The sequence below is a fragment of the Podarcis raffonei genome, chromosome 4 (genome assembly GCF_027172205.1).
Source record: "Podarcis raffonei isolate rPodRaf1 chromosome 4, rPodRaf1.pri, whole genome shotgun sequence".
NCBI classification, from domain to species: Eukaryota; Metazoa; Chordata; class Lepidosauria; order Squamata; family Lacertidae; genus Podarcis; species Podarcis raffonei.
Window position 1 is genome coordinate 85,663,847 of NC_070605.1, and position 27,127 is coordinate 85,690,973.

Genomic DNA, 27,127 nt, shown 5'->3' on the forward strand with positions numbered 1-27,127 from the left:
CTGGGCTATCAGGTTGGTCTTAGGATGACAAGGCAGGAGCAAAATTCTTCAGGGACGTGATTGGCTCCCCATCACTTTTCCGCTCCTGCCTGCAATGAGCAGGTCACTTCTGTTTTTTCTGTCAGGTTTACTCACTTTTCTTCGCGATCTTTTCTTTATTTGCCTTCTCCAAATCTCTTCTTGGCTCCGCTGATATCAGTTGCCCTTAATCTCCTTTCCTTTACTAGGGAAAAAAAAGGATATATACAATATATGATATCTTTATTGTCATTGTCCCATGCAGAACAATGAAATTGAAAAACTACATGAAACATTCAAAACCCCCTAAAAACTCTGAAACCCCATTTTAAAATACACTATACTATAGAGACCCCTTATGCTGCGTTTAGAACCAGAATTGCATTTGTGTAGAAACTGTTTCTACACAAGGAAGGAAGACAAAAATTATTTACCTCAGATTCCCTCTGTGTTCTGTTTTCCCGCCTTTTTTTGTTCCAATGCGCATGCACGTGTGCACACACACCCTTGCTTTGTTTGCTGGTGGATGTGGTTTTTTTGCCTGCTTTTTTGGGTCAGAAAGAGAGGAAGGCATATTGGGTGAGACAACCTTTGAAGCAAAAGCAAAAGGGAAGCTCCTTTGCTTGGACTGAGGCCTCAGCCCCAGTCGCTCTGGAGCGCCATTTCTCCCAGTTTGTGGCCTCAGGGTTTGTCGATCCAGTGAGTCTCCTCATGACCTGCTGAGCTCTGTCTCCTCATGGTATTCTGAGCTCTGTTCCTTCCTCCTGATATACAGTGGTACCTTGGGTTACATACGCTTCAGGTTACATATGCTTCAGGTTACAGAATCTGCTAACCCAGAAATAGTACCTCAGGTTAAGACCTTTGCTTCAGGATGAGAACAGAAATCGTGCTCCAGCAGCACGGCAGCATCAGGAGGCCCCATTAGCTAAAGTGGTGCTTCAGGTTAAGAAGTTTCAGGTTAAGACCGGACCTCCGGAACGAATTAAGTACTTAACCTGAGGTACCACTGTACTGAGCTTGGTAAGCTTTTGTCTTCCCGGGCTCCCGGGCCTTAAGCTCTTCTCCATGACAAGAGGTCCAACAGGCCCAGTTAGCCATGACCCTCACTGCACTAGGAAGCCTCTCGGCAAAGAAGAAGGAGGAGGAGGATCAAGCCTTGGAGGCAGTGGCAGACAAACGGAGTTTGAATCAAGAAAGAGGCAACTGTTAAGGGAGAGGTGAAGATCTTCCCAAACCTCCCTTGCCCACATGTGGACTTCCTCTTCCCCAGAGGCGTCTTCATTTCTCCCAGCTCAGGAGAGGGATGGTTTAAATTCACAGGATCCCTCCCAGCTTTTTTGCTCTCCTTCATCTTCGGATGAGGACGGCTTAAGGGGCTTCCTGAGGCAGCTTCTCCAATTTATGGCCAAAAAGAACAGCGGCCTTCCAACTCCAACCCCATCCCCACAAATAATAATAATAATAATAATAATAATAATAATAATAATAATAATCAGGTTTGCAGTTGACTCCCCACTTAATTGCTCTGTTGAAGGAGGCTTTTATTGCATCCATTGCCTCTGAGGGAAGAGAGTGAAGTGAAAGTGAGGTCACTGAGGAATTGCAATCCCACTGTCTGTTTCAGGATGTGAATCATATGCGGCTACTGTGCAGAGCCTCTAGGTTTGAATTCCTCTCCTCAAGAAGCCCCCACCCCACCCCAGCTCATCTTGAGAGATTACTCTGCATTGCTTTGCCAAGTTCTCCTGGCTTAAAGATACACTGTGCAGTAGGGGGGGAAAATAAGTATGAAAAATTTTATTGGGCATGTAATTGACTGACAGAGCACCACACCTCTACTGCTGCCCTGCTCTGAAATAGCTGGATTTGAGCAAAATGCTTCCATACTTCCCTCCTTTGCTAAGGGGAAGAAGAAGAAGAAGAGAAGAGTTTGGATTTGATATCCCGCCTTTCACTCCCTTTAAGGAGTCTCAAAGCGGCTAACATTCTCCTTTCCCTTCCTCTCCCACAACAAACACTCTGTGAGGTGAGTGGGGCTGAGAGACTTCAAAGAAGATTGACTAGCCCAAGGTCACCCAGCAGCTGCATGTGGAGGAGCGGAGACACAAACCCGGTTCCGCAGATTACGAGACTACCGCTCTTAACCACTACACCACACTGGCATTTGTCTAAGGGGACAAATGAAATTCTGCTATCTGGGCTGCCCTTGATTCACAGGACAAAGGTGGCTCTTAATTTGCAAAAGAAAGAGAAAGCCCAAGTCCCGTCAACATTTTATCCTCAGCAAATCTTTATTGGATATTTATTTCCTGTTATGTACTAAGCTTGGATCCTAGAACAATAGGCAGGTAGGATCCTAGAATGCAACAACCTGATTGGCCTGCAGAAGCAGCCCAATCAGACCCCAGGAGGAAGTTAATCAGCCTACTAGGCTGGTAGGATACTAGGATGCAACAGCTGATTGGCCTGCAGCAGGAAACATAATCAACCAATCAGACAGTACTCGTTGTGTAAATAATGTATATAAAGTCTGAGGTTCGGGGGGGGGGGATTTCAATCACTGTTCCTATGACCTGAAAGAAAGAGCATGAAATTACTACTCGACTGAGTATATTGAGAGCCTCAACTCATTTACAACAAAACTGAAAGGAGAAGGAATTTAGATCTACCCCTTTCCTATAGACTGTTTGGGTGTGTTGTATCTCCCAGTCATCCCTCATCAATGACTGAAACCTCTTCTGCAGTGCACACCAGTGTTACAGTTCATCTCGTCGTGTGCAAAGCCTCATCCCCACCCCCCTCAAAGGCACCTGGATCCCGCAGGAGGAAATCAGGCCCAGAAAAAGGGTATGTCCCCACAGGGCATGATCAATCCCTGTGGGGGGAAAGTAAAGTACCACCTCCCTCCCTTGAGACAGATCCCAATTTAAACTTCATTCTCAGTAACTCTGCACAACTGTGTCCTACACTGTGACTACCATTGAAATACCTGTAAGGCTTAAATGGCTATGTAAAAGGTATGCCCAGTCTATTAAACAGCAACAAAGATACATCAGGGATGCGTTGTCCCCTTCCCATGGTTTACCGTAGCCCCTAGCCTCATTTTCACCCCAAAGTAAGCCTGTTCTATGGTTTCCATGGAATGTGGTGTCGAGTCCAGAAGAAATAGAATGGGCTGTGTGCCCTTCAAATTGCAAGAGAGGCAATAACACAGGTAAATATGGGCCCCCAGCAACAGAAGAAGAGGAAGAGGTGCCCACTCCTCAGTGATTTGCAGCAGCTGGCCTTGTGGCCAAGACATCTGAGTGGAGAGATTTTAAAAAGATAGCTGGGTTGATACTGCTGACTTCTGGGTTTTGGAGTTGGGGGAGTGTCATTGAATCTTGGCCATAAATAATGGGGGGGGACGGACTTTGTGCAAGCGCTAGAAAACTAACACAACAGGGAAAAGGCTGGGTCTAGAACCTTTCTCTCTAATGTACTTGTGGGTTTTTTACTTAGTGGGACCTTTTTATGTGGTTTAATTTTTTAAATTGTAAAATAAAAACTTACACTCTTATCTTGCTGCATATAGACCAAGCCTGAGAGAAGTGTGGAAGAGAGCTCGTTATCCTTTGGCAAAGTGTCCCATATTTAAATAGGACCCTTGCCTTTCAGGTTGCTGCTGATTCAGATTTGAACATGCAGTCTTGCACCATTGCATACATTTTGAATCTTAGCCATGCATAGACTGTGCTCACAACATGGGTGCCTCAGGGAGGTTCATGGGTGTTCCTAGAAACCAGCACATCCACCCACCAGTGGCGCTAATACATAGGACCTGTTTGTCCATCTAGCCCAGGATTGCCTGTTCTGACAGGAAGCAGGTCTCTTAAGGCCTTCGGCAGAGGTGTTTGCACAACACTTGCTAGAGTCATGATGGTTTCTTCTGTCACTGGAAGCAGTCTGTGCACACCCTGCCATTGACCCTGAAGCCGCAATGATGTTGTGCACCCTTTATGAATGGTGCACCAAACACGCAGTGCCCAAACACAGCATCCTGCTCTTTATGCATAAAGGGCAGATAACCCCATTCCAAAAGTATAAAATACAACCCAAGACTTATCAATACACATGCAGATACTGAAGTGGAATCTCCTCCTTCCTAATTTAACAGTTCAGTTACTCTTATCATTTGCTATTCTTGTCTAATCCTCTTCATATACAGTGGTACCTCAGGTTAAGTACTTAATTCATTCCGGAGGTCCGTACTTAACCTGAAACTGTTCTTAACCTGAAGCACCACTTTAGCTAATGGGGCCTCCTGCTGCTGCTGCTGCGCCGCCGGAGCACAATTTCTGTTCTCATCCTGAAGCAAAGTTCTTAACCTCAGGTACCATTTCTGGGTTAGCAGAGTCTGTAACCTGAAGCGTATGTAACCCGAGGTACCACTGTATTTTAGAGATGATGATGATTAAAATTTGTATACCTCTTTATACCCATAGATCTCAGGTCAGGTCACAGGAGGGAGAGACCCCTATGTATGGGGGTGTGTCTTTGTGCGATGTTTAGGGTGCTTTTTGAAGATATTTTTACTTTGAATGTATCATTTGACTTCAATTATATTGGTTCTAAATATAATTTGAAATTCTTGCTACACCAGGATTTTTGTAGTTTTGTTGCCTCTAATTTATATCTCACTATTTCAGCTGGTTACAGGTAGGTAGCCGTGTTGGTCTGCCGTAGTCGAAACGAAATAAAAAAATTCATTCCAGTAGCACCTTAGAGACCAACTAAGTTTGTTATTGGTATGAGCTTTCGTGTGCATGCACACTTCTTAGCTTACAATTAAAATCCATCACAATGACAGTGACAATCTCCTCATTTTACTGTTGATCATCTTGCCTACTATTTGCAGTTTCACTGACACATTTTAAGAATGGACACACCCTCCCAAGTGTTTCACATTTAGGCTGGCAGAACTGGTTTTGTGAGAGTTAACACCTAATACTTAGTTTCTCTAGCTTAGTTGTTTCGCGCACTGGAAAATATCCACCTAGTGGCAGAAGGTTTGTCTTGTCAACTGAGATGACACTACGTTCTGCAAGCAGCAGTCTTTGAAACAATATTTTAATCTATTTAGGTCACACAAGCGTAACGGAGAAAGAAATTTCTAATTCAGTTACTCTTATCATTTGCTATTCTTGACTAATCCTCTTCATATATTTTAGAGATGATGATGATTAAAATTTGTATACCTCTTTATACCCATAGATCTCAGGTCAGTTCACAGGAGAGAGTGGTAATCTTGCTGATCCCCATCCTCATTAGGAATGGGGAACCTGTGAGCCTCCAGATGTTGTTGGACACTGTTAGCATGGTCAGTGGTCAGAAATTGTGGAAGCTGCAATCCACCAACATCTGGATGGTGATAGTTTTTAATGTTTGAAGTTTTATTTTGTTTAATATTCTGTTGGGAGCCGCCCAGAGTGGCTGGGGAAATCAAGCCAGATGGGCGGGCTATAAAAAATAAACTACTACTACTACTACTACTACTAGTAGTAGTACTACTAGTAGTAGTAGTAGTACTGCTCTCTGTAAGGAGAACTATGCTAACAGATCTCTGGCTTCAACCTAGAGCCAAAGGCTGTGCTCACACCATGCATTTAAAGCACATTGTCCCGTCCCCCCAAATCCTGGGAACTGGGATTTATCCCCCAGGACTACAATTCCCAGGACTGGGGGAAGTCAGGTGTTTTAAATGTACAGTCTGTGTGCATGCTGTGCAGCCTTAGCTCACACATGCACTATACAAAAGAGTTCACATTCTGCTGACTGTAGGGTCAGAGGGAGTGTATGGAACCTTTTTCAACCTAGATTATCTGAAAATACATTAGAATTTAAAGCTACATAACAGCTAAAGGGAAGAAATTATACCTTCATAAGGTTTATGTTTGGAATGTAGGTAACCCAATCACTCGGGTTTGGCCAATACCTTTATAACCTTTGCCTGAATTTAACAGAGGTGACTCACATTGGTTGTGCTTCCATCTTCAGTAGTTAGGGATGTGTGAAACTGATTAAAATCCTTGCACCACCTCTTAGAATTTTGCAGATATGGTACCCAAATAGAAATCTCTGAATTTGCCTCATATTTCAAGGTAGGCAAAATCTGGCATTAAGTGGAAACCCATTGAGTTTCCCTTAGTCTTCTTGACATTCCTCTGCTTCTCTCAACATTCCTTTGATGTTTTACTGAAGCAAGGAACCTTCCAGGCCAATTTGGTGTCAGTGATGTTTATCTAGAAGGAGATACAATGTGAGACATTATCTTGTGCATACGTTCTCTTCATATTCAGAATGTGGCAAGCACCTAAAGGCTGTCCCAAATCCAATGTGAGAAAAGCCATGTGAGCACAGATTAAAAACCCAGCACTGGAAACCACAGTACAGTGGTACCTCAGTTTTTGAACAGCTTAGTTCCCGAACAACTCAGAACCCAAATGCTGCAAACCTGGAAGTAAATGTTCCGGTTTTCGAACTTTGCCTTGGAAGCTGAATGTGCTCCTGAGCTTCCGTTTCTAATGTTGTGCAGCAAATTTAATTCCTTTTACCCTTAAGCAGCAAATTTTAGTTGTCAGAATCTACCAGTCACAGTTGCACGCAGGAATCGCCAGAAGACTAGAAAGAAATCCAAGACAGAAATGACACCACCAGGTGAGTCAGTAGCACTTACCTATGTTTGGTATATTTTTGTATGCCTTCCTCCTCCTCCTCCTCCTCCAATCAGACTTGAGGTCAAGCCTTTTTCCTCCAACTAGGACGGTATAATTTAGATTACAACATAACTGTGGGCAGCTTCTGTTTAGAGGTGTTTAAAGTTTCACAGTGAATTCCTGTATGTCAAAACAAACACAACAGGGAGGGAGCCTGTTGCACTTGGAGCAGGGAGAAAAGGCCCGAATCCCTGTCCAGCTATAAATCTCTGTGATGTTGTTGTAGGCAGCTCACTAACATTCTTATCCTAATTCGCACTGTTTTAAAATAAAATGGGAAAATAGCACCGTGGGCCTTCCTGAGCTCCTTGGAGCATGGGCAGGGACATAAATATACATAAATCTAGCTGCGTTGTTAATAAATGTTTTCTGTTTTCACTTGATGTTGTATTTAACTGAAATATTGTTTTATTATGTTTTAGTGTTGTTCCCCACTCTGAGATTGTGTGAATAATGAAGAGCAGGTTACAAATAATATAAATGCATAAATAAATAGTAAGTAAGTAATCGCCTTTCTCCCTAGACTCCAGAGGGCATTCCTAAACCTTTAGGAAGCAGGAAGAGGAGGAAGGGATTTGTCTTCTTCAGTTGCTCCTATAAGGAGAGGGAGCCTTCCTTCCAGCATCCCCAGTTATCCCTACCAGAGCAATGGCAAAGAAGCAAGAATTCCAGCTAAGCTCAGCATTTGCCATCGCCAGTATCATTAGTGTTGATCTGGATGAGGGTGGGGCATTTTTTTCCTGATCCTGCCCCTTGTCCCAGTGCTGGTTTCAGGCTGGTACAGATGAGAGGCTTGGAGCTTCTTAGTATCTAGTGGACCAAAGCTCAGCTCTGTTTCACACCACCCCATTACTCCCCATTTTAGGGCCCTATACTTGCTACCATTTGTGGATGCACCACCAATAGTAATGTTCCAGGTGCCATGCTTTCTAATGATTGGTAGAAGGCAGTAGGGGAGCATGTATAGAGTATACTATTTTCTAACCTACTCCAGCAGCAATAATCAGGGAGTTAAAGCTGCATTCTTTCTATCCACTAGCTTGGAAATTATGTCAAGGAATCAATTTTAAAAAATCATTTTGTTGTAAACCCCTATAAGAACAACTAAAAAAAAAGTTGCCTTTTCCTACTTTGAAATATTGGTGTAAGTACAAAACAAAACATGAGACCATCCAACTCCTATGGGGCACAATTTATCTAATTATTTGTGGAAAATCAAGGCTATTAGTTCATAGATTTAAAAAAAAAATGTTTTCAATCTGGCCTGGAAATAAAAGTTTATTGAAGATAAGATTTGAAACGTACTTTGGAATCATGATGCTTCTTATCTCTCTTTCAGTTTCTATCTAATTCTTCCAATAGAAACAGGATAACACCCATGATGATGAAGATTAGACCAATAAATAATTGTGGGTCCATCCAATCTGTTGTTTTACTGCAGGAATTTGAAGCAACGTCACTGATGCATTAAGACTACATTTGACGTGGATGTATACTGCATCCCGTTTCATCAGTTGTTCTGAGATACTTCCTTAATGTTTTCACATTACTGCATCTACGTTCGCTTCACTATGATTCCATGCCACCATATTTTCATTTGTACACTTTTGTGTTTATGTTGGGATTGCTGTGCTAAGCCATCCCTTCTTTCAGAGGGAAAAAAACCTTCCACAGAAATTCTGATATTTGGCACCAACAGAGTAAGTAGGTGGGGTGGTACCTCATCAATATGTGGATACGTTTCCTTTTACTAGACAGCAAACTCATTTCCTTGAGCAGAAGGCTATCTCAAATTGTTAAACACAGAAGAAAAAGAGTCAAGGCAGGAGAAGAGAGCAGGGTTGCGATTTCAGTCTTGGACTTTTCCTAAGGCATGGTTGGGGAACATGTGGGGTCCGCTAAAGTTAAAGGTAAACCTTATGCATCTTTAGATAAGAATCAGTTACCCGGTAGAAAAATGTCCCTATATTTCTGTTGGGTATATGCAACCTTGCATCCCTCCCATCATTAAAGGGCAGAGTTGAGACTAGCAGATAAGTCAATGAGAATACACTTTGTGGTTTCCCACTAAACACCTAAGCTCTGCCCCTTCCTTCTGCACTCTCTTTCTCTCTCTCTCTCGGATGCCATTAAATTAGCTCCAGTCATATATTGTAGAATCCCAAACCACTCGTGAATATGAAGTGACCTTTTTTCTTTACCAGTGGGACCTTCTGTGTGTTTTAACTTTTAACTGCGGGTGCAATTTTTTTTACTAGTAAAGTGAAAGGGACCCCTGACCATTAGGTCCAGTCGTGACCGACTCTGGGGTTGCGGCGCTCATCTCGCTTTATTGGCCAAGGGAGCCGGCGTTTGTCCGCAGACAGCTTCCAGGTCATGTGGCCAGCATGACTAAGCCGCTTCTGGTGAACCAGAGCAGTGCACGGAAACGCTGTTTACCTTCCCGCCAGAGCGGTACCTATTTATCTACTTGCACTTTGACGTGCTTTCGAACTGCTAGGTTGGCAGGAGCAGGGACCGAGCAACGGAAGCTCACCCCGTCGCGGGGATTCAAACCGCCGACCTTCTGATCGGCAAGTTCTAGGCTCTGTGGTTACTACTTACACCTTTAATCAGGGTCTGCCTGCCCATGAGACAGAGTGAATGCGCTGTCCTGTAGCAGGATCCTATGGGGCACTTTCCCTATGGCTGCCCTGCCTGTCCCTGCCACCGAAGTCGTGTGACCCCAGGTGAGGCTTCAGCAGAGGGACAGCAACACCTTCCCATTTCACCTCAGGCAGCAAAATGGAATGGGCCTTTAATGTTGTGTGTTTCAATATTGGCATCTACATTTATGCACGGAAGGTGGAAAGAAGTCACAAGAAGCAGGCATTAAGCAACTAATCACAACCTGTTTGACAGTCATATAGCACTGGTTTCCTGACCTTGAAAACATCCGTTTCAACACCATATTCAAATGTGCCATGAACTTCCTCAAACCCTAATATGTTCTAAAGAACATCGGGTGGGGAATTCTTATATAATAAAGACAATTTACATGGCAACAATCATCTGCCAAAAGCATTTCCCACACTAAACAGCTGTATTTTTTTTTGTTTGGCTTCTCAGCTGTGGAGAAGGAGTTGGGAGTTGAGAGTCCTGCGCTTCTCTGCATTCCTTTATTTTTCATATTTTATTTTCAGCTTTCAATAATTTAACAATTTAACATCCAAATTACTTACTTATTCATCCCTTCTAGACTTCTCACCTCAGCTTCTCTGGATTCCTAGGGAAATAAAAATGTACTAAATATATAGTGTAATGTCTGTCTGTGGTTTGTTTTTTCCTTTTCTTAGTTTACTACCTTACATCACTTATTGTTTGAGGTGAACATAGGAAGTTGTCTTAATGCCAACTGAGACTATTGGTCCATGCATGACAGGCAGCTGTCTCCATGGTTTCTAGCAGAAGTCTTTTCCAGCCATACCTGGAGATATCAGGGTTTCATGTGAGACCTTTCCATGCAAAGTTCTGTTCTGTTCAGTTCTGTTTGTGTTTAGCGAGCAGCCAACACACACATAAAAATCATAATAACAATAATTCTGCTAATAGTAGTGGTTTACATTTCCACTCTACCACTGAACTAGCCACTAGCCCTTTTTGCTTTATATCATAAATAGTAAGCCTTGTATGGAATTTGTAAGTTTATTGTTCCTATATAATATCTTTAAGAGTGATGCAATGGTTTTGACTCATGTCATTCCCACCAGATACGTACGTGCATTTCATTCACAGCTCCACAAGACTCATTTCTCTATTGATCATAATTTGATTCATAGGGGCCTTTTCATCAATGCTGAAATTTTCAGGTCATTTGGCTGCAAAACTACTGAAATCCCCTGTACTTGTTTTTTGCTAGAAAGCATTTCCACATAATCAAACTGCTTCCTCTTAGACTTCTGAATTACTCATCCTTTATCACTAGTTTCAACATAATTTAATTTATTGAGTGGTGTGTGCAATACTTTCAGGAAAGAGAATAATAATTAGCATTGTTCCATGAAATCCAATATTCCATCTTCTGACAGTTCAACATTTGATTCAGTCAGTGGGAATCCTTAATCTTCAATAGTATTTTCTGCATCTGTGTAACTGTCATTTACTGTTTATACAAAAATTGTTCTTAAATTCCCTAATCCCAAAACTATGAAAATGCATTTTAACAGAGGAGAATCATGCCCACACTTTGCAAACACCCCTTCCCTAAAGAGTCCAGGGATGTTCAAGGCAGCCTCCACAATATGAAGAGAGAGCACAGGATATTTATGTAAAGACACCATATTTTTTATTTTAAATGTACAGGCTCAGAAAAAAGAGAGGTACAATAACAATTACATATGTGGGCAACTACATTCCAAAGCAAGAAAGAATCTAGAATCTCAAAAACGTCTTTCTCCTAACCAAAATAACAACCTTCCCCTCATACACACACATAACCAACCAACCAACCAACCAAAACCCTCTTTGCCACACCTAGAAAAAATTATTTCATCTTCAGCCCCTATTCTGAATATTTCTTAATGCTTGGAACAAGTTTTTTTTTGTGAGCTGTGGGTTAAACCACAGAGCCTAGGACTTGCTGATCAGAAGGTCGGCGGTTTGAATCCCCGCGACGGGGTAAGCTCCCATTGCTCGGTCCCTGCTCCTGCCAACCTAGCAGTTCGAAAGCACATCAAAGTGCAAGTAGATAAATAGGTACCACTCCAGAGGGAAGGTAAACGGCATTTCTGTGTGCTGCTCTGGTTCGCCAGAAGCAGCTTAGTCATGCTGGCCACATGACCCGGAAGCTGTATGCCGGCTCCCTCAGCCAATAAAGCAAGATGTGTGCCGCAACCCCAGTCGGCCACGACTGGACCTAATGGTCAGAGGTCCCTTTACCTTTACCTTACTGTCTTTGTCAGTAGTTGCCAAATAAGGGAGGATGATATTCCTAACAAGGCAGGTCAGCTCACAACACCATTACACTGGGCATATGTGTATCATGTTTAGACGTGTGATTTCTTATTTTGGGCACAGATGCATAAGATTTTGCTGTTCAACAGCTTTTCATGGTAAAAGAACGCAAATGTTGCAGCTTCCACTTGTATTTCTTGTCAGAATATTTCAATTTATGTATAACTTATTCGTTTTCCTTTTCTACAAATATAATTGGTTTTTAAAAATATTTTTGTTTTTAAAATCTAAACTAATAAAAAGCGCTGAGGGGGCGCACACACACATAAACCAAACAAAATAGCAACTGCAGCAGTACAGAAGGAAGTTACCGTACGTCATCAACATAACAGTATATCACATGGTTGAATTAAGTACAGAAACCAAAAGGATTTCCAGTATTGCAGTTCCTTAAGAAATCAAGTCTGGAAGAATGTGGTGTAATTTTAAGCATTAACTTACCCATTTTGTTTGCTTTCAACCCAGGGTCTGCCATCCATTTATCTTGAGATAGCCTCCTATTATATCCAGACATTTGCTCAAGCAGATATGGCTGGGTGGCCATACTCTGTAATCAGTAATAAAATCAAACCAGATTGCAAACTTAGAGTGTGGAGGAACACTGAGAGGAAAATAATTGGTAGTTTTAAACAAAAGAAGTTTGACTAAAGCTGGAATGGAGAGACACCAAGCTGAGATGGGTACAACACAGAAGGCAGCACCAAAAAGCTAACACAACAGAGACTTTGACAACTCCCTTATTGATGTACTCAAAAGTTGTTTTTAAATGCCATTTCCCCCCACTCAATGTTACCCCCTGCTCACTCTACTTAAACTTCTATTATGGTTTAAAACAGCCACTTTTCCCTTTTCAGGGTTCCTCTTTTCCCACTAATCTCACACCTCTTCCTGTGTCTTTCCTGATTCCTGCTGCCTCATGTGTCAGAGATAAAGCATGCAGAACACTAAATATTCCACAGTACCTCCACACAGTGTATTTCACTCTTGGCACCATGTTTTGTCTTTAGCATGAAGTTCCAAGTTCAATACAGTAATTTAGGACATACATTTTATCAACAAGCCAACACCCATATATGTACAACATCCATCAACGGAAATTAACCTTATCAAAATGAATAAGCCAACTTACGGATGTGTTAGCTTCTGTAAGCTTCTATATGGCTGTTCATATATTCTACGTAGGACACCCAGGTTAGAAGATCCAGTTGGACTCTAGAAGTGTGGACATTTTGCTTTAGTTTTTAACCTAAATAAATTATTAACCTAACAGATAGTAGGAAACTTGTGTTGAGGTCTTTTACCAATCATAATTCAATTTATGTTATATACATAACCAGATGCCTACGTGCAAAATTGCATTTTAGTCAGGTCACCAGATAGCTCCATTTACCATGCATTTTTTTTGGAAAGCAATTACAGACCTCCCCTTTTTTTCTGCAGTTGAAAGGGTTAAATTGAGTTAATACGAAAGGGTATCTTCAGAGTTGGTATTCTCATAGTGAGAGGCTTTTGGATATACACTTTAAAAACCATTTTTCCTGCTTTAAGTACCATGCCCAGGGATTTGTAAATGTTATGCAAATATCATCTATTGTTTCTGGCCTTATTAGATAACTATCCATGTTCCTTTAAACCAATGCTATCTCTTTGACCCAGCTTCTCATTAGAATGGAGGACCCTTTGTAGGACCTCGGTTTCTTTTTCTCAACAAGTATCTACTAGTCATGATACTATATACTGTCTCTAGGATCAGAGACAGCAGGCCTCATCTTAATACCTATAGCCAGGGCAGGCTATAGGTGGGCCAAGCTGAGCTCAGTGGCTGATTTTAAATATACTGTTTGCAGAGAGCCAGGGTGGCAAAAACCACAGAGCCCAGGACTTGCCGATCAGAAGGTCGGCGGTCCGAATCCCTGCAACGGGGTGAGCTCCTGTTGCTCGGTCCCTGCTCCTGCCAACCTAGCAGTTCGAAAGCATGTCAATGTGCAAGTAGATAAATAGGTACCGCTCCGGCGGGAAGGTAAACAGCGTTTCCGTGCGCTGCTCTGGTTGGCCAGAAGCGGCTTAGTCATGCTGGCCACATGACCCGGAAGCTGTATGCTGGCTTCCTTGGCCAATAAAGCAAGATGAGCGCCCCAACCCCAGAGTCGGCCATGACTGGACCTAATGGTCAGGGGACCCTTTACCTTTACCTTACAGATTGTTTGGCTACTAAGTACAAGAATTATCTTCCTTCAAATAGTTTAAAAATATGTTTCTTTTCAGTTTCCACTTTGATGTCACTTGTGCCAGGTAAAAATCAGTGGAACACAGCTTTACTTTGAATCAGTGTTAATGAGCACTTAGCACTTCAAATACCATAAGCACTATTTTGAATGATGGCGAGCTAGAAGAAACTTTGGTCTGATCCAGCTATTATTGCAACACTTCTCCTGTTTCCTGTGCATGTCTATTTTGGCAGTACTTCCAAACAATGCTTAATAATACCTGGTTTCAAAACAGGACCAACCACCACTTTTCTCTGTAGTTAACTGTCTTTGGCAAATATATGAATTTGTTTATTTGTTTGTTTGTTTAGTGAGTTTGCCTTAGGACAGCATCAAGCAGGAATTGAAAAATTTAACCAGAAACCTACACAGTCTTTCATGTAGCCACATAGTGTACCTTTTACTATTCATAGATAACAAGAATAACGAAGCGGATATAAAATCTCATGTTGTCCAAAAACGGGCACATTGCTTCTTCCTGGAGAGTTTGCTCTTTCAAGATTCTTGCTTAACACACTTTTGCTGTTCAGGAATCTTGAAATTTTAGGCAGCTTCACATAGTTAGGAGTGAGTTAGGATAGGGAATGGCAAACAAGCTTTAAAAAAAGTGTTTAAGTTGCATTGATACATAAAGTTTAGGACTATGGTTAAGAGTAAGGTAAAGGTACTGTAAAGGGACCCCTGACCATTAAGTCCAGTCGTGACCAACTCTGGGGTTGTGGCACTCATCTCGCTTTACTGGCTGAGGGAGCCGGCGTACAGCTTCCGGGTCATGTGGCCAGCAGGACTAAGCCGCTTCTGGCGAACCAGAGCAGTGCACGGAAACGCTGTTTACCTTCCCGCCGGAGTGGTACCTATTTATCTACTTGCAGTTTGAACGTGCTTTCGAACTGCTAGGTTGGCAGGAGCTGGGACCAAGCAACAGGAGCTCACCCCATTGCGGGGATTCAAACCGCCGACCTTCTGATCGGCAAGTCCTAGGCTCTGTGGTTTTTGCCACCCTGGCTCTCTGGAAACAGTATATAAACCTAGGCTCTGTGGTTTAACCCACAGCACCACCCACGTGCCATGGTTAAGAGTACCACTGATGAAATCCAGGAGGCAGGAGGCGTTGGGGGGGATGTTGCCAGTAATTATGACATATAGCAATCTATACCCATATTCTTCTGTTACAGCAATGTTTTCCAGATTAATGATTACACAAGCAATACGTTTGAGAACAAGAAGTTGACCCAAGGTTTGTATAGTTTTGTGTGGTGTGAGTATATACATAGGACACTCCCCCCCCCAACGCAAGCCTGAAAACAATGCTCCCTTCAGGTGAATATTCCAGCATAGCACCTGAAACTTCAGTTGGGTTTCTTGCTATTGGGTTTTTGTACAAGGTTTGTTTTACATTAAATTTAATGCATAAAGAAATGGTTAAAGGTGTACTAAGAATAAGGGTTAGAAAATAAAGGTATATTCTTAAGGATGAGTTGTTAAACCTCATCAGAGAAAGGCATGTACGACTGAAGTTCTAATCACACTTACCTGGGAGTAAGACCTATTTATTCAGTAGGACTTACTTCAGAGTAGACATAGTTAGAATTGCACTGTGAGCAAAGTTCACAAGTTCCATGTGTGATATCAGTGCTTTTTGTGGATGCTACCTTCATGTTCTCAAACACATGAGACTCTTAATCTCAAGGTAATGGGTTCGAGATCCACTTTGGGCAAAAGATTCCTGCATTGCAGGGGTTGGACTAGATTGCTCTCATGGTCCCTTACAACTCTACATTTCTATGATTCTATGAATCACACTCCCACAACCAAGTCAGAAGCTTTCTTTAAAAAAAACACAAAACAATTAAGCAGCGCTTGTGAAGATTCTGTACTGGCTGCAACAACTTACCAAGACTATCTCAATGTGAACAAAACATTTTTTTAAAGGAAAATATCACTTTCTAGATAACCTGCAGCTGAATCTGCACATGTATATTCCAGAAGCAAACTGCTTCAGAATGCAGACACAAGATGAGCTGCCACCACTTGCCTCCAGTCAGCAGAAGTTTACTTTGTAGTATATTAAAATAAAAACAGTTTGCAACATTGAAGTGGACTCTATTCCATGAAAGCTTATGCCATTATGTTTTTTAAGTCAAGGTGCCACAGGGCTCTTTATTGTTTTTCTTGTAGCAGACAACCATGGCTACCCCCTCTGGAAACCTTTACAATATTACTTTTACTACTTATTACAGTTCAGCCATTTTTTCTTTAATCCAAGACCAGATGTGGTCATTTCTAATGTGAATTAACAGTACTAGGCACATTTATCTCAAAAGTTAAGTCTCTGTGCGGCTTAAGTTCCCCGGTACAGTGGTACCTCAGGTTACATACGCTTCAGGTTACATACGCTTCAGGTTACAGACTCCACTAACCCAGAAAAAGTACCTTGGGTTAAGAACTCTGCTTCAGGATGAGAACAGAAATTGTGCTCTGGTGGTGCAGCAGCAGGAGGAGGCCCCATTAGCTAAAGTGGTGCTTCAGGTTAAGAACAGTTTCAGGTTAAGAACGGACCTCCGGAACGAATTAAGTACTTAACCCGAGGTACCATTGTATTTATAATTTTAACCATAATCTTCAATCCTATGCACATTTGCTTGGGAGTAAGCCCCATGGAACACAGTGGGGTTTACATTTGAGAAAACCTGGGTAGAATTCTCCTGTAATTTTCCTCTTCTGCAATATTCCTTTTAATGTATTCTATAGGCATTAGAATTGCAATTTTATAACAAATTTCCAATAACAAGAAAGTTTAACATCTTAGCCAGACAATGTTTCTTTCAGCCATAAGAAGAAAATGTTTGGATCTATCTTCAATGTATATCCAGTTGTATTAGGATTAATGCCTGAAAATGTAATCCAGAAATGTATTAATAATCAAGGTAAGTTACTATTGACATACGTGTGTGTATGTGTATGAGAGCTTACCCTGCTCTTGTGGTAGTAATTTGTTGTTATTGAAAACAGTTTTTTTATTGTTGAAACCCACCCTGAGACCTTATGGTAAAGTAATTGATATTATTATTATTATTATTATTATTATTATTATTATTATAGTTAAAGCAGAAAACTCAACTAGTGCCATACACAAATACAAATAATGCAAAGAAATGCTGTTGTATCAAACTATATCGATCTGTTCATATAAATTTATAATTCAAGTGCTTAAGTAGATTATATAAATGTCCACCCATTGTTCCTTGGTATCTGCATTTCTTATCAGCTACCTTTTCTTCTGTGTTTGCTCAATGCATTTTCTAGCTCATGTTCCTTCAGACAGGATAAAAAGCGGAGCTTTTTAAAAAAACAAAAGCTGGGAGGGGGGAGGGCTTTCTATTATCCCCCCCAAAAAAATTATTCTTACATAATCCTTCAGTTTAGTTTCCCTCCCCCTTCTTAAGTCTCTTAAGCACATTTCCCCAGTCTCTCCACCTCCTCCTAAAATATTCCTTTTCTCCATCTTCTAGTTTTTTTGTGTTTTTTAAAATACTGTTTCACCTTACTGTATACACCTCCTAAAACCCTTCAGCTCCTACAGCTAAGCACTTCTCTCTCTCTCTCCCTCTCCCATCGGAGTCTCTGCATGACAGGTGGAAATTCAACAGGTCGTGTCCTGGCAGTGCAGTGAGAGGGAGCGATGACACCTGTTGGGTTTCTACCAGAATGCCAGTCAAGGCCAAGGGAAAAGGTGGCGGCCTCTCTACTTCTGCGAGAGGGACCAAAGCTCTTTCTTCCTCTCTGACAGCCTCCCTCCCTCTTTGTGTAACTTAGTGGGTCGGCGAGGTCAACGATGTCTCTGTGGTGATGGGGAAAAGTGGTTCCTCCCTCCCTCTCTCTCTCTCCCTCTCTCTCTCTCTCGGGAGCGAGGGCGGCCCATGATCCAGCTTCCTCCCCGCCTACCACCTCTTCAGCTTCCTTGGCCCAGCCAGGTAAGTGGGGGGTAGGACTTGGCGCCGGGCCCAGGGCCAGAGGCTTTAAAGAACAAAACCCCGTTCGCCTCCTCCTTCCCTCCGCAGCGCGCGCTCGCTCGCCTCAGCAGGACCAGCAGTACCATCCGCGGGCGCCCCGATGGGTACGTATGTGGGAAGGGCTGGCGCCAGGCGCTGCAGCTGAGGCACCTGTGTGGGCTGCGCGCGTTTCCCACAGGTGCCTGAGGTGACCCCGCTGTTCGTGCGCGCGTCTGCGCGCGTCTATATACCCACTTCCCTGGGAGTCCTAATAGGGTAGCCACTCGTCAGGGCTGCAGCCGTCGAGGGCGACGACCTGCAGCGCAGCATCCTCGCCCTCTGCCTGCTCAGCCTCTGCTCAAACACCACAGCCAAGGAGAGCCCAGAAAAGAGACGGGCGCTCTCCTTGCCAGGCGAGAGGCGGGAAAGAGCCGTGCGCTCCTGCAAGCTGCACCTGCTGAAATAGCCTTTTCCACACAACCGCCCGAACTGCCGCCTGTCAATGCGGGTGCCCGTGTCACCAAGCGCTCCTGCGCGCCCTGAATGAATAAGTTGTCTTTTTCTTGGACGGGGGAGCCATCGCGGGGCTTGAGCACTGAGGGGAAGACTTCCCTCAGGAAAGCTACGAGCGCCGGGTTCTGACTCATCTGACCCATTTCAGACAGCCTTTCTCAACCTGTGCGTCCCCAGATGTTGTTGAACTACAACTCCCATAGCCCCTAGGTAGCAAGGCTCAGGGAAGGGAAGATGGGAGTTGAGGGATGATAGGAGTTATAGTCCAACAACATCATCTGGGGACCCACAGGTTGAGCTCTCCCTCTCCCTCTTCCAACTTGAATAAAATATTGGGGGGGCAGTTCAGCCCCACCTCACATACCACAATTCAGCCTTTCTCAACCTGTGGGTTTCCAGATGGTGTTGAACTACAACTCCCATCAGCCCTAGCTAGCAAGGCCAGAGCTCAGGGATGATGGGAGTTGTAGTCCATCTGGGGACCCACAGGTTGAGAACCGCTGAAACAGGTCTCTTCTCCCCTCCCCAAGAAAAGGGAGGAGATGCCTCCCCCCCCCCCGCAACTGTATCCCTGACTGATCCACGCTCCCACCCCACCCCAAACAAGAATCCTGGGAACTGTAGTTTGCCAAGCTTTCTGGGAACTACTGCCCTACAGGGGGCCAAACTACGGTTCCCAAGATTCTTTGGGGTGAAGGCGGGAATCATGTTTGAAATGCTGTGTGGGCGCGTTGGCTGAAACCGTGAGAAAAGGTAAAGGTAAAGGTAAAGGGACCCCTGACCATTAGGTCCAGCTGTGACGGACTCGGGTTGTGGCGCTCATCTCGCTTTATTGGCCGAGGGAGCCGGTGTATAGCTTCCTGGTCATGACTAAGCCGCTTTGGGCGAACCAGAGCAGTGCACGAAAATGCCGTTTACCTTCCCGCCAGAGCAGTACCTATTTATCTACTTGCACTTTGACATGCTTTCGAACTGCTAGGTTGGCAGGAGCAGGGACCGAGCAACGGGAGCTCACCCCGTCATGGGGATTCGAACTGCCGACCTTCTGATCGGCAAGTCCTAGGCTCTGTGGTTTAACCCACAGCGCCACCCGCGTCCTACACGAAACCATGAGAAGGGACTCTCGAATGCCTGGGAGCAGCGCGGAAGTGCCCTGGGGATATTGGGGGTGGGGGGAGAGAAAGAGAGACACCCCACAAAAAAGTTCATTTCTGAGCGAGCCAGTGCTCAGGTTGTCTGCGGGCAAGCGTAGACTTCCAAGGGCAACGAGAGGAGTTTGCTGGCCTCGGCTGACGCTCGGTTCTCTTCCGATGAGGGTCTGCTCTGCTTTCTAGGTGGCTGAATGGTGCTTTGGAGCCCCCACAAGAACAGCTCAGTCAGCAAAACATCAGACTCTTAATCTTGGGGTTGTGGTTTCGAGCCCCACATTGGGCAAAAGATTCCTGCATTTTAGGGGGTTGGACTAGATGACCATCGGGGTCCCTTCCAATTCTGCAATTCCATGAGTCTAACATGGTGCCCTCCAGATGTTGCTGGACTACAATTCCCACCATGTTCGGCCATCAAGCATGCTGGCTGTGGCCAAAGGGAGTTGGAAGTCCAGCAATATTTGGAGAGCACATGCAGTCTAAAGCCAGGCGTGCTTCTTAGAGGCCTGAAGATGTGGTGAGAGAGGTGGCTTGCACTTCTGAAATCTAGGACAGCAGCTCCCAAACTGCTTGAATATTGCTGAGTTTTTTTGGAGGACCGCTTAATCGCTTATCCGCCTGTTGTAGCAATTGCAGTGTGCCGTGCCGGACACTCTCTGAATTATAATTGCATTTTTACTGCTGCTTTCTTTTCTTATAGTGTTTTCTTTTGTTGCATTAGCATTCCAAAGAAATTGAATTGTAATGCAGTAAAATACAGTTTGAGAAATAGAAGAAGCAGCAACAATGCAGTTTAAAACTATATCAATGTGAATATTTAATGTGGACATGTTGCTGAAGAAAGCCTGTGGACCACAGCTTGGGAACCCCTGGTCTTGCAACTTGCTCTCACATAAGTGGGACCTTTAAAAGATTAACAGGTTTACAACTTTCCCAGATTAGAGTCTGATTCAATGGACTCTGGTCCACAAGCTCAAAGGCAGAACCACTGCTTCTTATGCAAAGGTTTAGCCCCCAACACTGCTTGTCATTCATCAGTCACTTAAGGCAGTACTGAAAAAGATGGGCCTGTGATCTGGCCCTGATATAAGGCAGCTTCCTATTCCTAAACTCATGTCATCATAATCTATTGTCAGTCTTTTTTTCTTTTTTTAATAAAATATCTATTGACATTTTACAAAAACATAGATTTACAAAATACAAAAAGAAAAAAAGCATACAAAAATACATAAAAAATAAAAATACAAAGTACAAAAAACGAATAGATACAAAAGAGTTAAAAACAAACCCATTTTTTGTAACTTTAAACTCATTAGCTTGTTTCCTTGACTTCCTCACACCTCCCCTTTTTGTATTCCCATTTAAATAATCAAATCAGCAAATCCTTACCCTCTTTCGTTTATCTTAACTCTATATCTTAACATATTATAGCTCTATATTTTCATCCATTATCAACTCATTTTTGCATATTCTCATTAACTTTGTTGCTAGTGACTCTTATTTTCAATCCAACATCATTTTTAACATTCATTAATTTTACAGTGTTTCTGAAGATAGTCTTTAAATTTCTTCCAATCTTCTTCCACCAACTCTTCTCCCAGGTCTCGGATTCTGCCAGTCATTTCCGCTAATTCCATATAGTCCATCACCTTCAATATAATCTATTGTCAGTCTTCAAGGTGTCACAACATTCCTTTTCCTTGTATTTACTTGGCTCTCTGGCAGCTACTCCCAAAGACAGGTTTGCAGTCCCGGTTTTCACCAGAGCTTGGGCACATCAAATTTAAACTCACTCTTGCACTTAGAGGCAACAGCCTATAATGAAATGCAGAAAAGGGTTGAGTCACATCAACATATTTAGGTCACTGGTATTCATGTATTCAGAAGTTCATATGGATACTAAAGAGAGAGCTATTTCTTGTTCCTTTATACTCTCAGTTATGTGAGTTGTTTTTCTAAAAAGATCAACACAAATACTGATTTGGCATGAAAACAGAAGGGTTAAGTAAATAGCCAACTGAAGAAACTGGGGCTGATGAGTTTGTTGTCCGGCTAATGTGCTGGTCTTAAGATAATTAGCTATTAGTGAATGCAACTGCTACTACCTTTTCCTGGCAGGGCTCCTATGCCCTTAACAGCTGCAAATCAGACTCAGATTAAATGAGTGGCCCTTGTTTCAGTCATTGTGTTTCCACAGGGAAGGGGTGGAGAATCAGTTTCATTCCTCATCTTTGGAGCAAGTAGCTTTGTCAACTCTCCTGTTGCTGCTCCTTTAAGAGCAGCTAGGCCCCTGTAATAAATAGGTGGTGATGTTTAGCCATGAAGCAAAAAGGTAAACCTGATGGTTTCTGCATAACAAGACTCTGAGAAAGAGGCCAAAGCAACCTAGGTTGTCTTTCTTTCCCTTCCCCCACCCCACTCACAAGTTGACAACCCTAGGGGTGAGTTTGGCTTCAATTGACTCCAAAAAGACATCTCAGTTGTGTCCAGTGAAGCCTATTCTGACAATGCATGTGGTTTTAGAAGTGCAACTAAATGTCTCAAGGTGTGTTCTTGTGATACATACTTTTTATTAACTCATATCATTAGTGTTTAAAATATTTTTAATAATATTTTTTTAAACAGATGCAGTGTGTATTTTAAAAACCAGAATGTATACCTTTATGGCGTGTGTGTGTGTGTATCCACATGTGCCCAGTGAGAGAAGTATTTGGACCATATTACTATTGAGTTAAGGCTACAATCTAAACAATACTTTTAAGGCAGGAAGCTCCACTGAACTTAGAGGGACTTACTACAAGTAAAGGAAAGACCTTTATTAGGCCAACCCAAACACCATGATATCCAAACTTTTGAGCTCTACAGAAGTCTTAATCAGACTAGATGGTAAACAAAGCATGGTGGGGGTTGAAACTTTTGCAATAACATCATGAATCTGCATCTAATCAGAGTCTTAAAAGAGAATGTAGGAGAACGTAGTAAACATTTAAATCAGGCTCTTTTAGGTACCAAACACCAAGGCTGAGAAGAGGCATGACAAACCTGATCAGCATCTCCTGAGGGTGGAGGATGCCTGCTTTTACTCATGTCTGTCTCCATTCTTAGGTGAAACTGCAGCTTCCTTGCTAATTGTAACAGGAATAAAGAGAAACTAGGCAGTCTTAATATTAACAAAGTCAGAAATTAGTTTTTTTCTGATCTTGGTAACAGTGAACTCTGTGCCATTGCTATTCCCTTTGTAGCTAATTCTATCCATTTGCACAGGAATACTTAAATCCATCCTGAATTTCCCATATCGGTGCAGCAGTGTTGCACTGATTCATATTGTGCATGTTCAAATATTGACACTTCCATTTGCATGTGCAGAAAAGGCCATTCACCCCAGAGGCAAACTGTTCATCTGTGGTAAAGATGGAAACTGGCAATCAGTGATGTATCTTTCCTTTGTACACAGGAACCAACTTTTGTTTTGTTGTTTTAAGTAGAAGAGGTGATTGTGTGCTTGAAACATTTATTGTACATTTAGGTCCCATTATCTGAAAATCAGAATTTGCCTTATAGGATGCTCAGGAGTGATTAAGCACCATCAGTTTTGCATTATCACTCAAGTGTGTTCCAGCTGTTTGTTTTTATCGGTTTTTGCAACTTCGTTCTTGCATCTATGCTGGTTCTTGCATCTATGAAGGGATGTACAGAACCTTATCATGGACCAAATGAGATGGAAACAGAATAGCACAGTTTTTCCAATAGGCACAATGCACTGAAGTGGAAGTCTGAGTAGGTCCTTAGTCCCACCAAGTATTCCCCCCCCTTCTTCTTCTTCTGTGTTATGTCTGAAGATTAGCTAACAGTACTGCCAGTTGTTTATGAACTCTGGACCACATGTTAATAGCTGCAATAGCTTTCTCTTACGACCAAGAATATAGCTGTGATAGAAATATGCTTATTTCACAAATCAGGATGCTAAAGTACAAATCCTTCTTGTTCTAGAGTCTTATCTTCAAGATAATGAAGTTGGGTACATAGTAGCACAATAAGTGCTGACATTAGTCATGCAAACTTTTAAAAGCCTGAGGGGACATATACTTTAATTTCTTTATTCCCATGATATTTACAATGGGCAAACTTAGCTGGAAGTTGAGAAACTTTAGAAGTGGGTAGCTAAGCCACGGCTTTTCAGATGTTGGACTATAACTCCCATCCCCCCCAATGAGTATTGGAGCCTAATGCCATCTGGAGTGCCACAGGTTGGCTACCCTGCTTTAGGGGTCTCACTTTCAGGATGCAAAGAAGTCATTCTGTCACAGGTACATCTTACCTGTACTTAAGACATTGGAATTCTAGGAGCAAATTCATCAACGCTAACTAATGAAAACCCTGAAGAAGTATCTGAAGAAGTGTGCATGCACACGAAAGCTCATACCAAGAACTAACTTAGTTGGTCTTTAAGGTGCTACTGGAAGGAAAAAATTTTTTTGTTTTGACTATGGCAGACCAACACGGCTACCTATCTGTAATGAAAACCCATTGTTTGATTCCAGCGGTACTTAAGTATAACTGCTACCATTAGTTGGATTAGGGCCAATGCATGGCAAGAGATAGCAATGATAAGAAACTGCACAGTGTCCCACACAAGGCTATATAATTAATTGTACATATCTCTGAAGCAGCAAGTGTGTAAGGATAAAAAGGGGAGACCATTCCTTGGAGCAGACCACTTGGAATAAAAATAAAAATGGAATAAAAATGTAGCTTTAAAATTCCAGAAGTGAAAAAGTGCTTAGGGTAACCAAATTTGACTATTGGATTCCAAGTAGCCAGTGTGGTGTAGTGGTTAAGAGCGGTAGTCTTGCAATCTGGGGAACCAGGTTCGCGTCTCCGCTCCTCCACATGCAGCTGCTGGGTGACCTTGGGCCAGTCACACTTCTTTGAAGTCTCTCAGCCCCACTCACCTCACAGAGTGTTTGTTGTGGGGGAGGAAGGGAAAGGAGAATGTTAGCCGCTTTGAGACTCCTTCGGGTAGTGATAAAGCGGGATATCAAATCCAAACTCTTCTTCTTCTTCTAAATGTGAAAAGTGCATCATAATCTGTGTGCTGCGTGTCCACACAACCGTCTTCTTTTAATTTAATTTAAAATTTAATTAAATTTTATTATGTCAAAACACCTTTATTTCCCATCCCCCGGTGGACTAAGGAGATGAGACCAATAGTGGATCCAACAGTCAAGAAGGGAAGAGAGGGGCAGGTGGGGCTCATCAACCTGGGAAGGTAGCCCAAAATCAGAAACAACAACATCAACAATGCTGATCAACTGTCACTTATTTAAAATTGAAATCCCTTATTTAAACAAACAATTTAAAGGTTTAATGAAAATAGGGAAGGGTGGGACCACTGCAGTACGTTTCCGAGCACGATACAAAGTGTTGGTGCTGACCTTTAAAGCCCTAAACGGCCTCGGTCCTGTATACCTGAAGGAGCATCTCCACCCCCATCGTTCAGCCCGGACACTGAGATCCAGCGCTGAGGGCCTTCTGGCGGTTCCCTCATTGCGAGAAGTGAGGCTACAGGGAACCAGACAGAGGGCCTTCTCGGTAGTGGCGCCCGCCCTGTGGAACGCCCTCCCATCAGATGTCAAAGAGATAAATAATTACCTGTCATTCAGAAGACATCTTAAGGCAGCCCTGTTCAGGGAAGTTTTTAATATGTAACGCTGTACTGTTTTTAACACTGATTGGGAGCCGCCCAGAGTGGCTGGGGAAACTCAGCCAGATGGGCGGGGTATAAATAATAAATTATTATTATTATTATTATTATTATTATTATTATTATTATTGGAATGAAAGCAGAGAGCATTGCACATATGATGACTACTTACATTGCATTAGGAGGTTAGGAAGACCAATCAGATCTGTTCTCCAGCTTCTGTAACTCCTGTTTAAAAATGGGATTTTCTTTTATTGACAACCCCAGTAGATTCTACTGGGCACCATTTCAGATATTGGAGTGGAGTTGCAGGAGGGTTAGTCTCAAGCAAATTGGTAAATTCACAAGGCTGATATTTGGTTACGTACGAAATTAAATGGTGGGAATTCAGTCTTGGTTAAGAATTTTGTATGTGTGTGCTTATACCTCTTAATAAATATTGGAATATGAGCTTGGCATAAATACTTGCACATTTTTTAAGGCAAAGAGATTTTTAGCTCTTGATCATGCCTGCCTGCTATATCTTTATAATAGTGAGTAAATGTGGAAGCCGCAGTGAGTTGGCTGAAGGGAGAGATAGAGAGGATTACTTAGAGTTGATCAGTGGTGGATCACATTCAAAAGTGTGTGTGCTATTTCTGCTGGGTAGGAATACTACACATGAATCTGCTGTGTGCTCCACATATTTTACAAGATTAATGTGCGAATTATGAGCCAATCTACTTATAATAGACCTCTGCATCTTTTAATCTTTTACACCTTTTTGTCCCATCATATGGGACGTGGGTGGCGCTGTGGGTTAAACCACAGAGCCTAGAGCTTGCCAATCAGAAGGTCGGTGGTTCGAATCCCTGCGACGGGGTGAGCTCCCGTTGCTTGGTCCCTGCTCCTGCCAACCTAGCAGTTCAAAAGCACGTCAAAGTGCAAGTAGATAAATAGGTACCACTCCAGCAGGAAGGTAAACGGCATTTCCATGTGCTGCTCTGGTTCACCAGAAGTGGCTTAGTTATGCTGGCCACATGACCCAGAAGCTGTACGCCGGCTCCCTTGGCCAATAAAGCGAGATGAGCACCGCAACCCCAGAGTAGGCCACGACTGGACCTAATGGTCAGGGGTCCCTTTACCTTTACCTTTATCCTATCATATGGAATCTGTGGCTAGATGGCATTTGTTATACTTCATGCATTTCATAGGCCCTTAATTTCATATTCAGTCCCTATGTCTCTATACAAAAATGTGGCTAAAATCCAATTTCCTCAACAGTAAATTAAAATAATGTATGTGCTCATTCTACTATTAAATTTATTCAGGCTACTTATTGCTTTTTCTCCACCATTCCCCTCAACCCTGTCTCATTGCAGAGAAAAATACAGGACCTCGAAGCCGTTCGGTAAGTGTTTGTGCTGCACAATTTGGCAGCTTTAGTTTGGGTGGGTTGTGTATGTGCATGTGTTGCGAGTACACTTGAATTTTGCCTAGAACACGTCTAGAAAGTCTTAAGTAACTTAGATTCTTTTATTTTTAAAGCAACTGCTTCCACCACTATTTCCCATTACTATTTATATGATTTATAAAGCTCCTTGCTCGTGCCTCTAGTACTACAGGAGTGAGTGGCAAGCACAGATAAGATGCTGTTCTTGGTGATTGCTCCACATATCTGCAGTTCTCTTCAATTAAACATTTGCTGACATTTAAGCACAATGCTCTCCTAGAAGCAACAGAACACATCTTTAAA

The 27,127-nt window shown here is 42.7% G+C and overlaps 1 protein-coding gene and 1 long non-coding RNA gene across 2 annotated transcripts in view; one reads left to right on the forward strand and one right to left on the reverse strand.

Annotated features, from left to right (window-relative positions):
• Nucleotides 1-27: 27 nt before the first annotated feature.
• LOC128411919 (uncharacterized) lies at nucleotides 28-1,133 on the reverse strand. The gene is made up of 3 exons (XR_008329966.1): nucleotides 1,029-1,133; nucleotides 453-779; nucleotides 28-223 (listed from the first exon to the last, which is right to left on the reverse strand). It is a non-coding gene; the product is annotated as an uncharacterized LOC128411919 (long non-coding RNA).
• A 16,924-nt stretch (nucleotides 1,134-18,057) lies between these two features.
• SLC15A1 (solute carrier family 15 member 1) overlaps nucleotides 18,058-27,127 on the forward strand; it is a 40,660-nt gene continuing 31,590 nt past the window's right edge. The window contains exons 1-2 of the mRNA XM_053384522.1: nucleotides 18,058-18,152; nucleotides 26,754-26,782. Coding sequence (XP_053240497.1) covers nucleotides 18,149-18,152; nucleotides 26,754-26,782 — 33 coding nt within the window. The 5' untranslated portion in view covers nucleotides 18,058-18,148. The remainder of the gene's footprint in view (nucleotides 18,153-26,753; nucleotides 26,783-27,127) is intronic.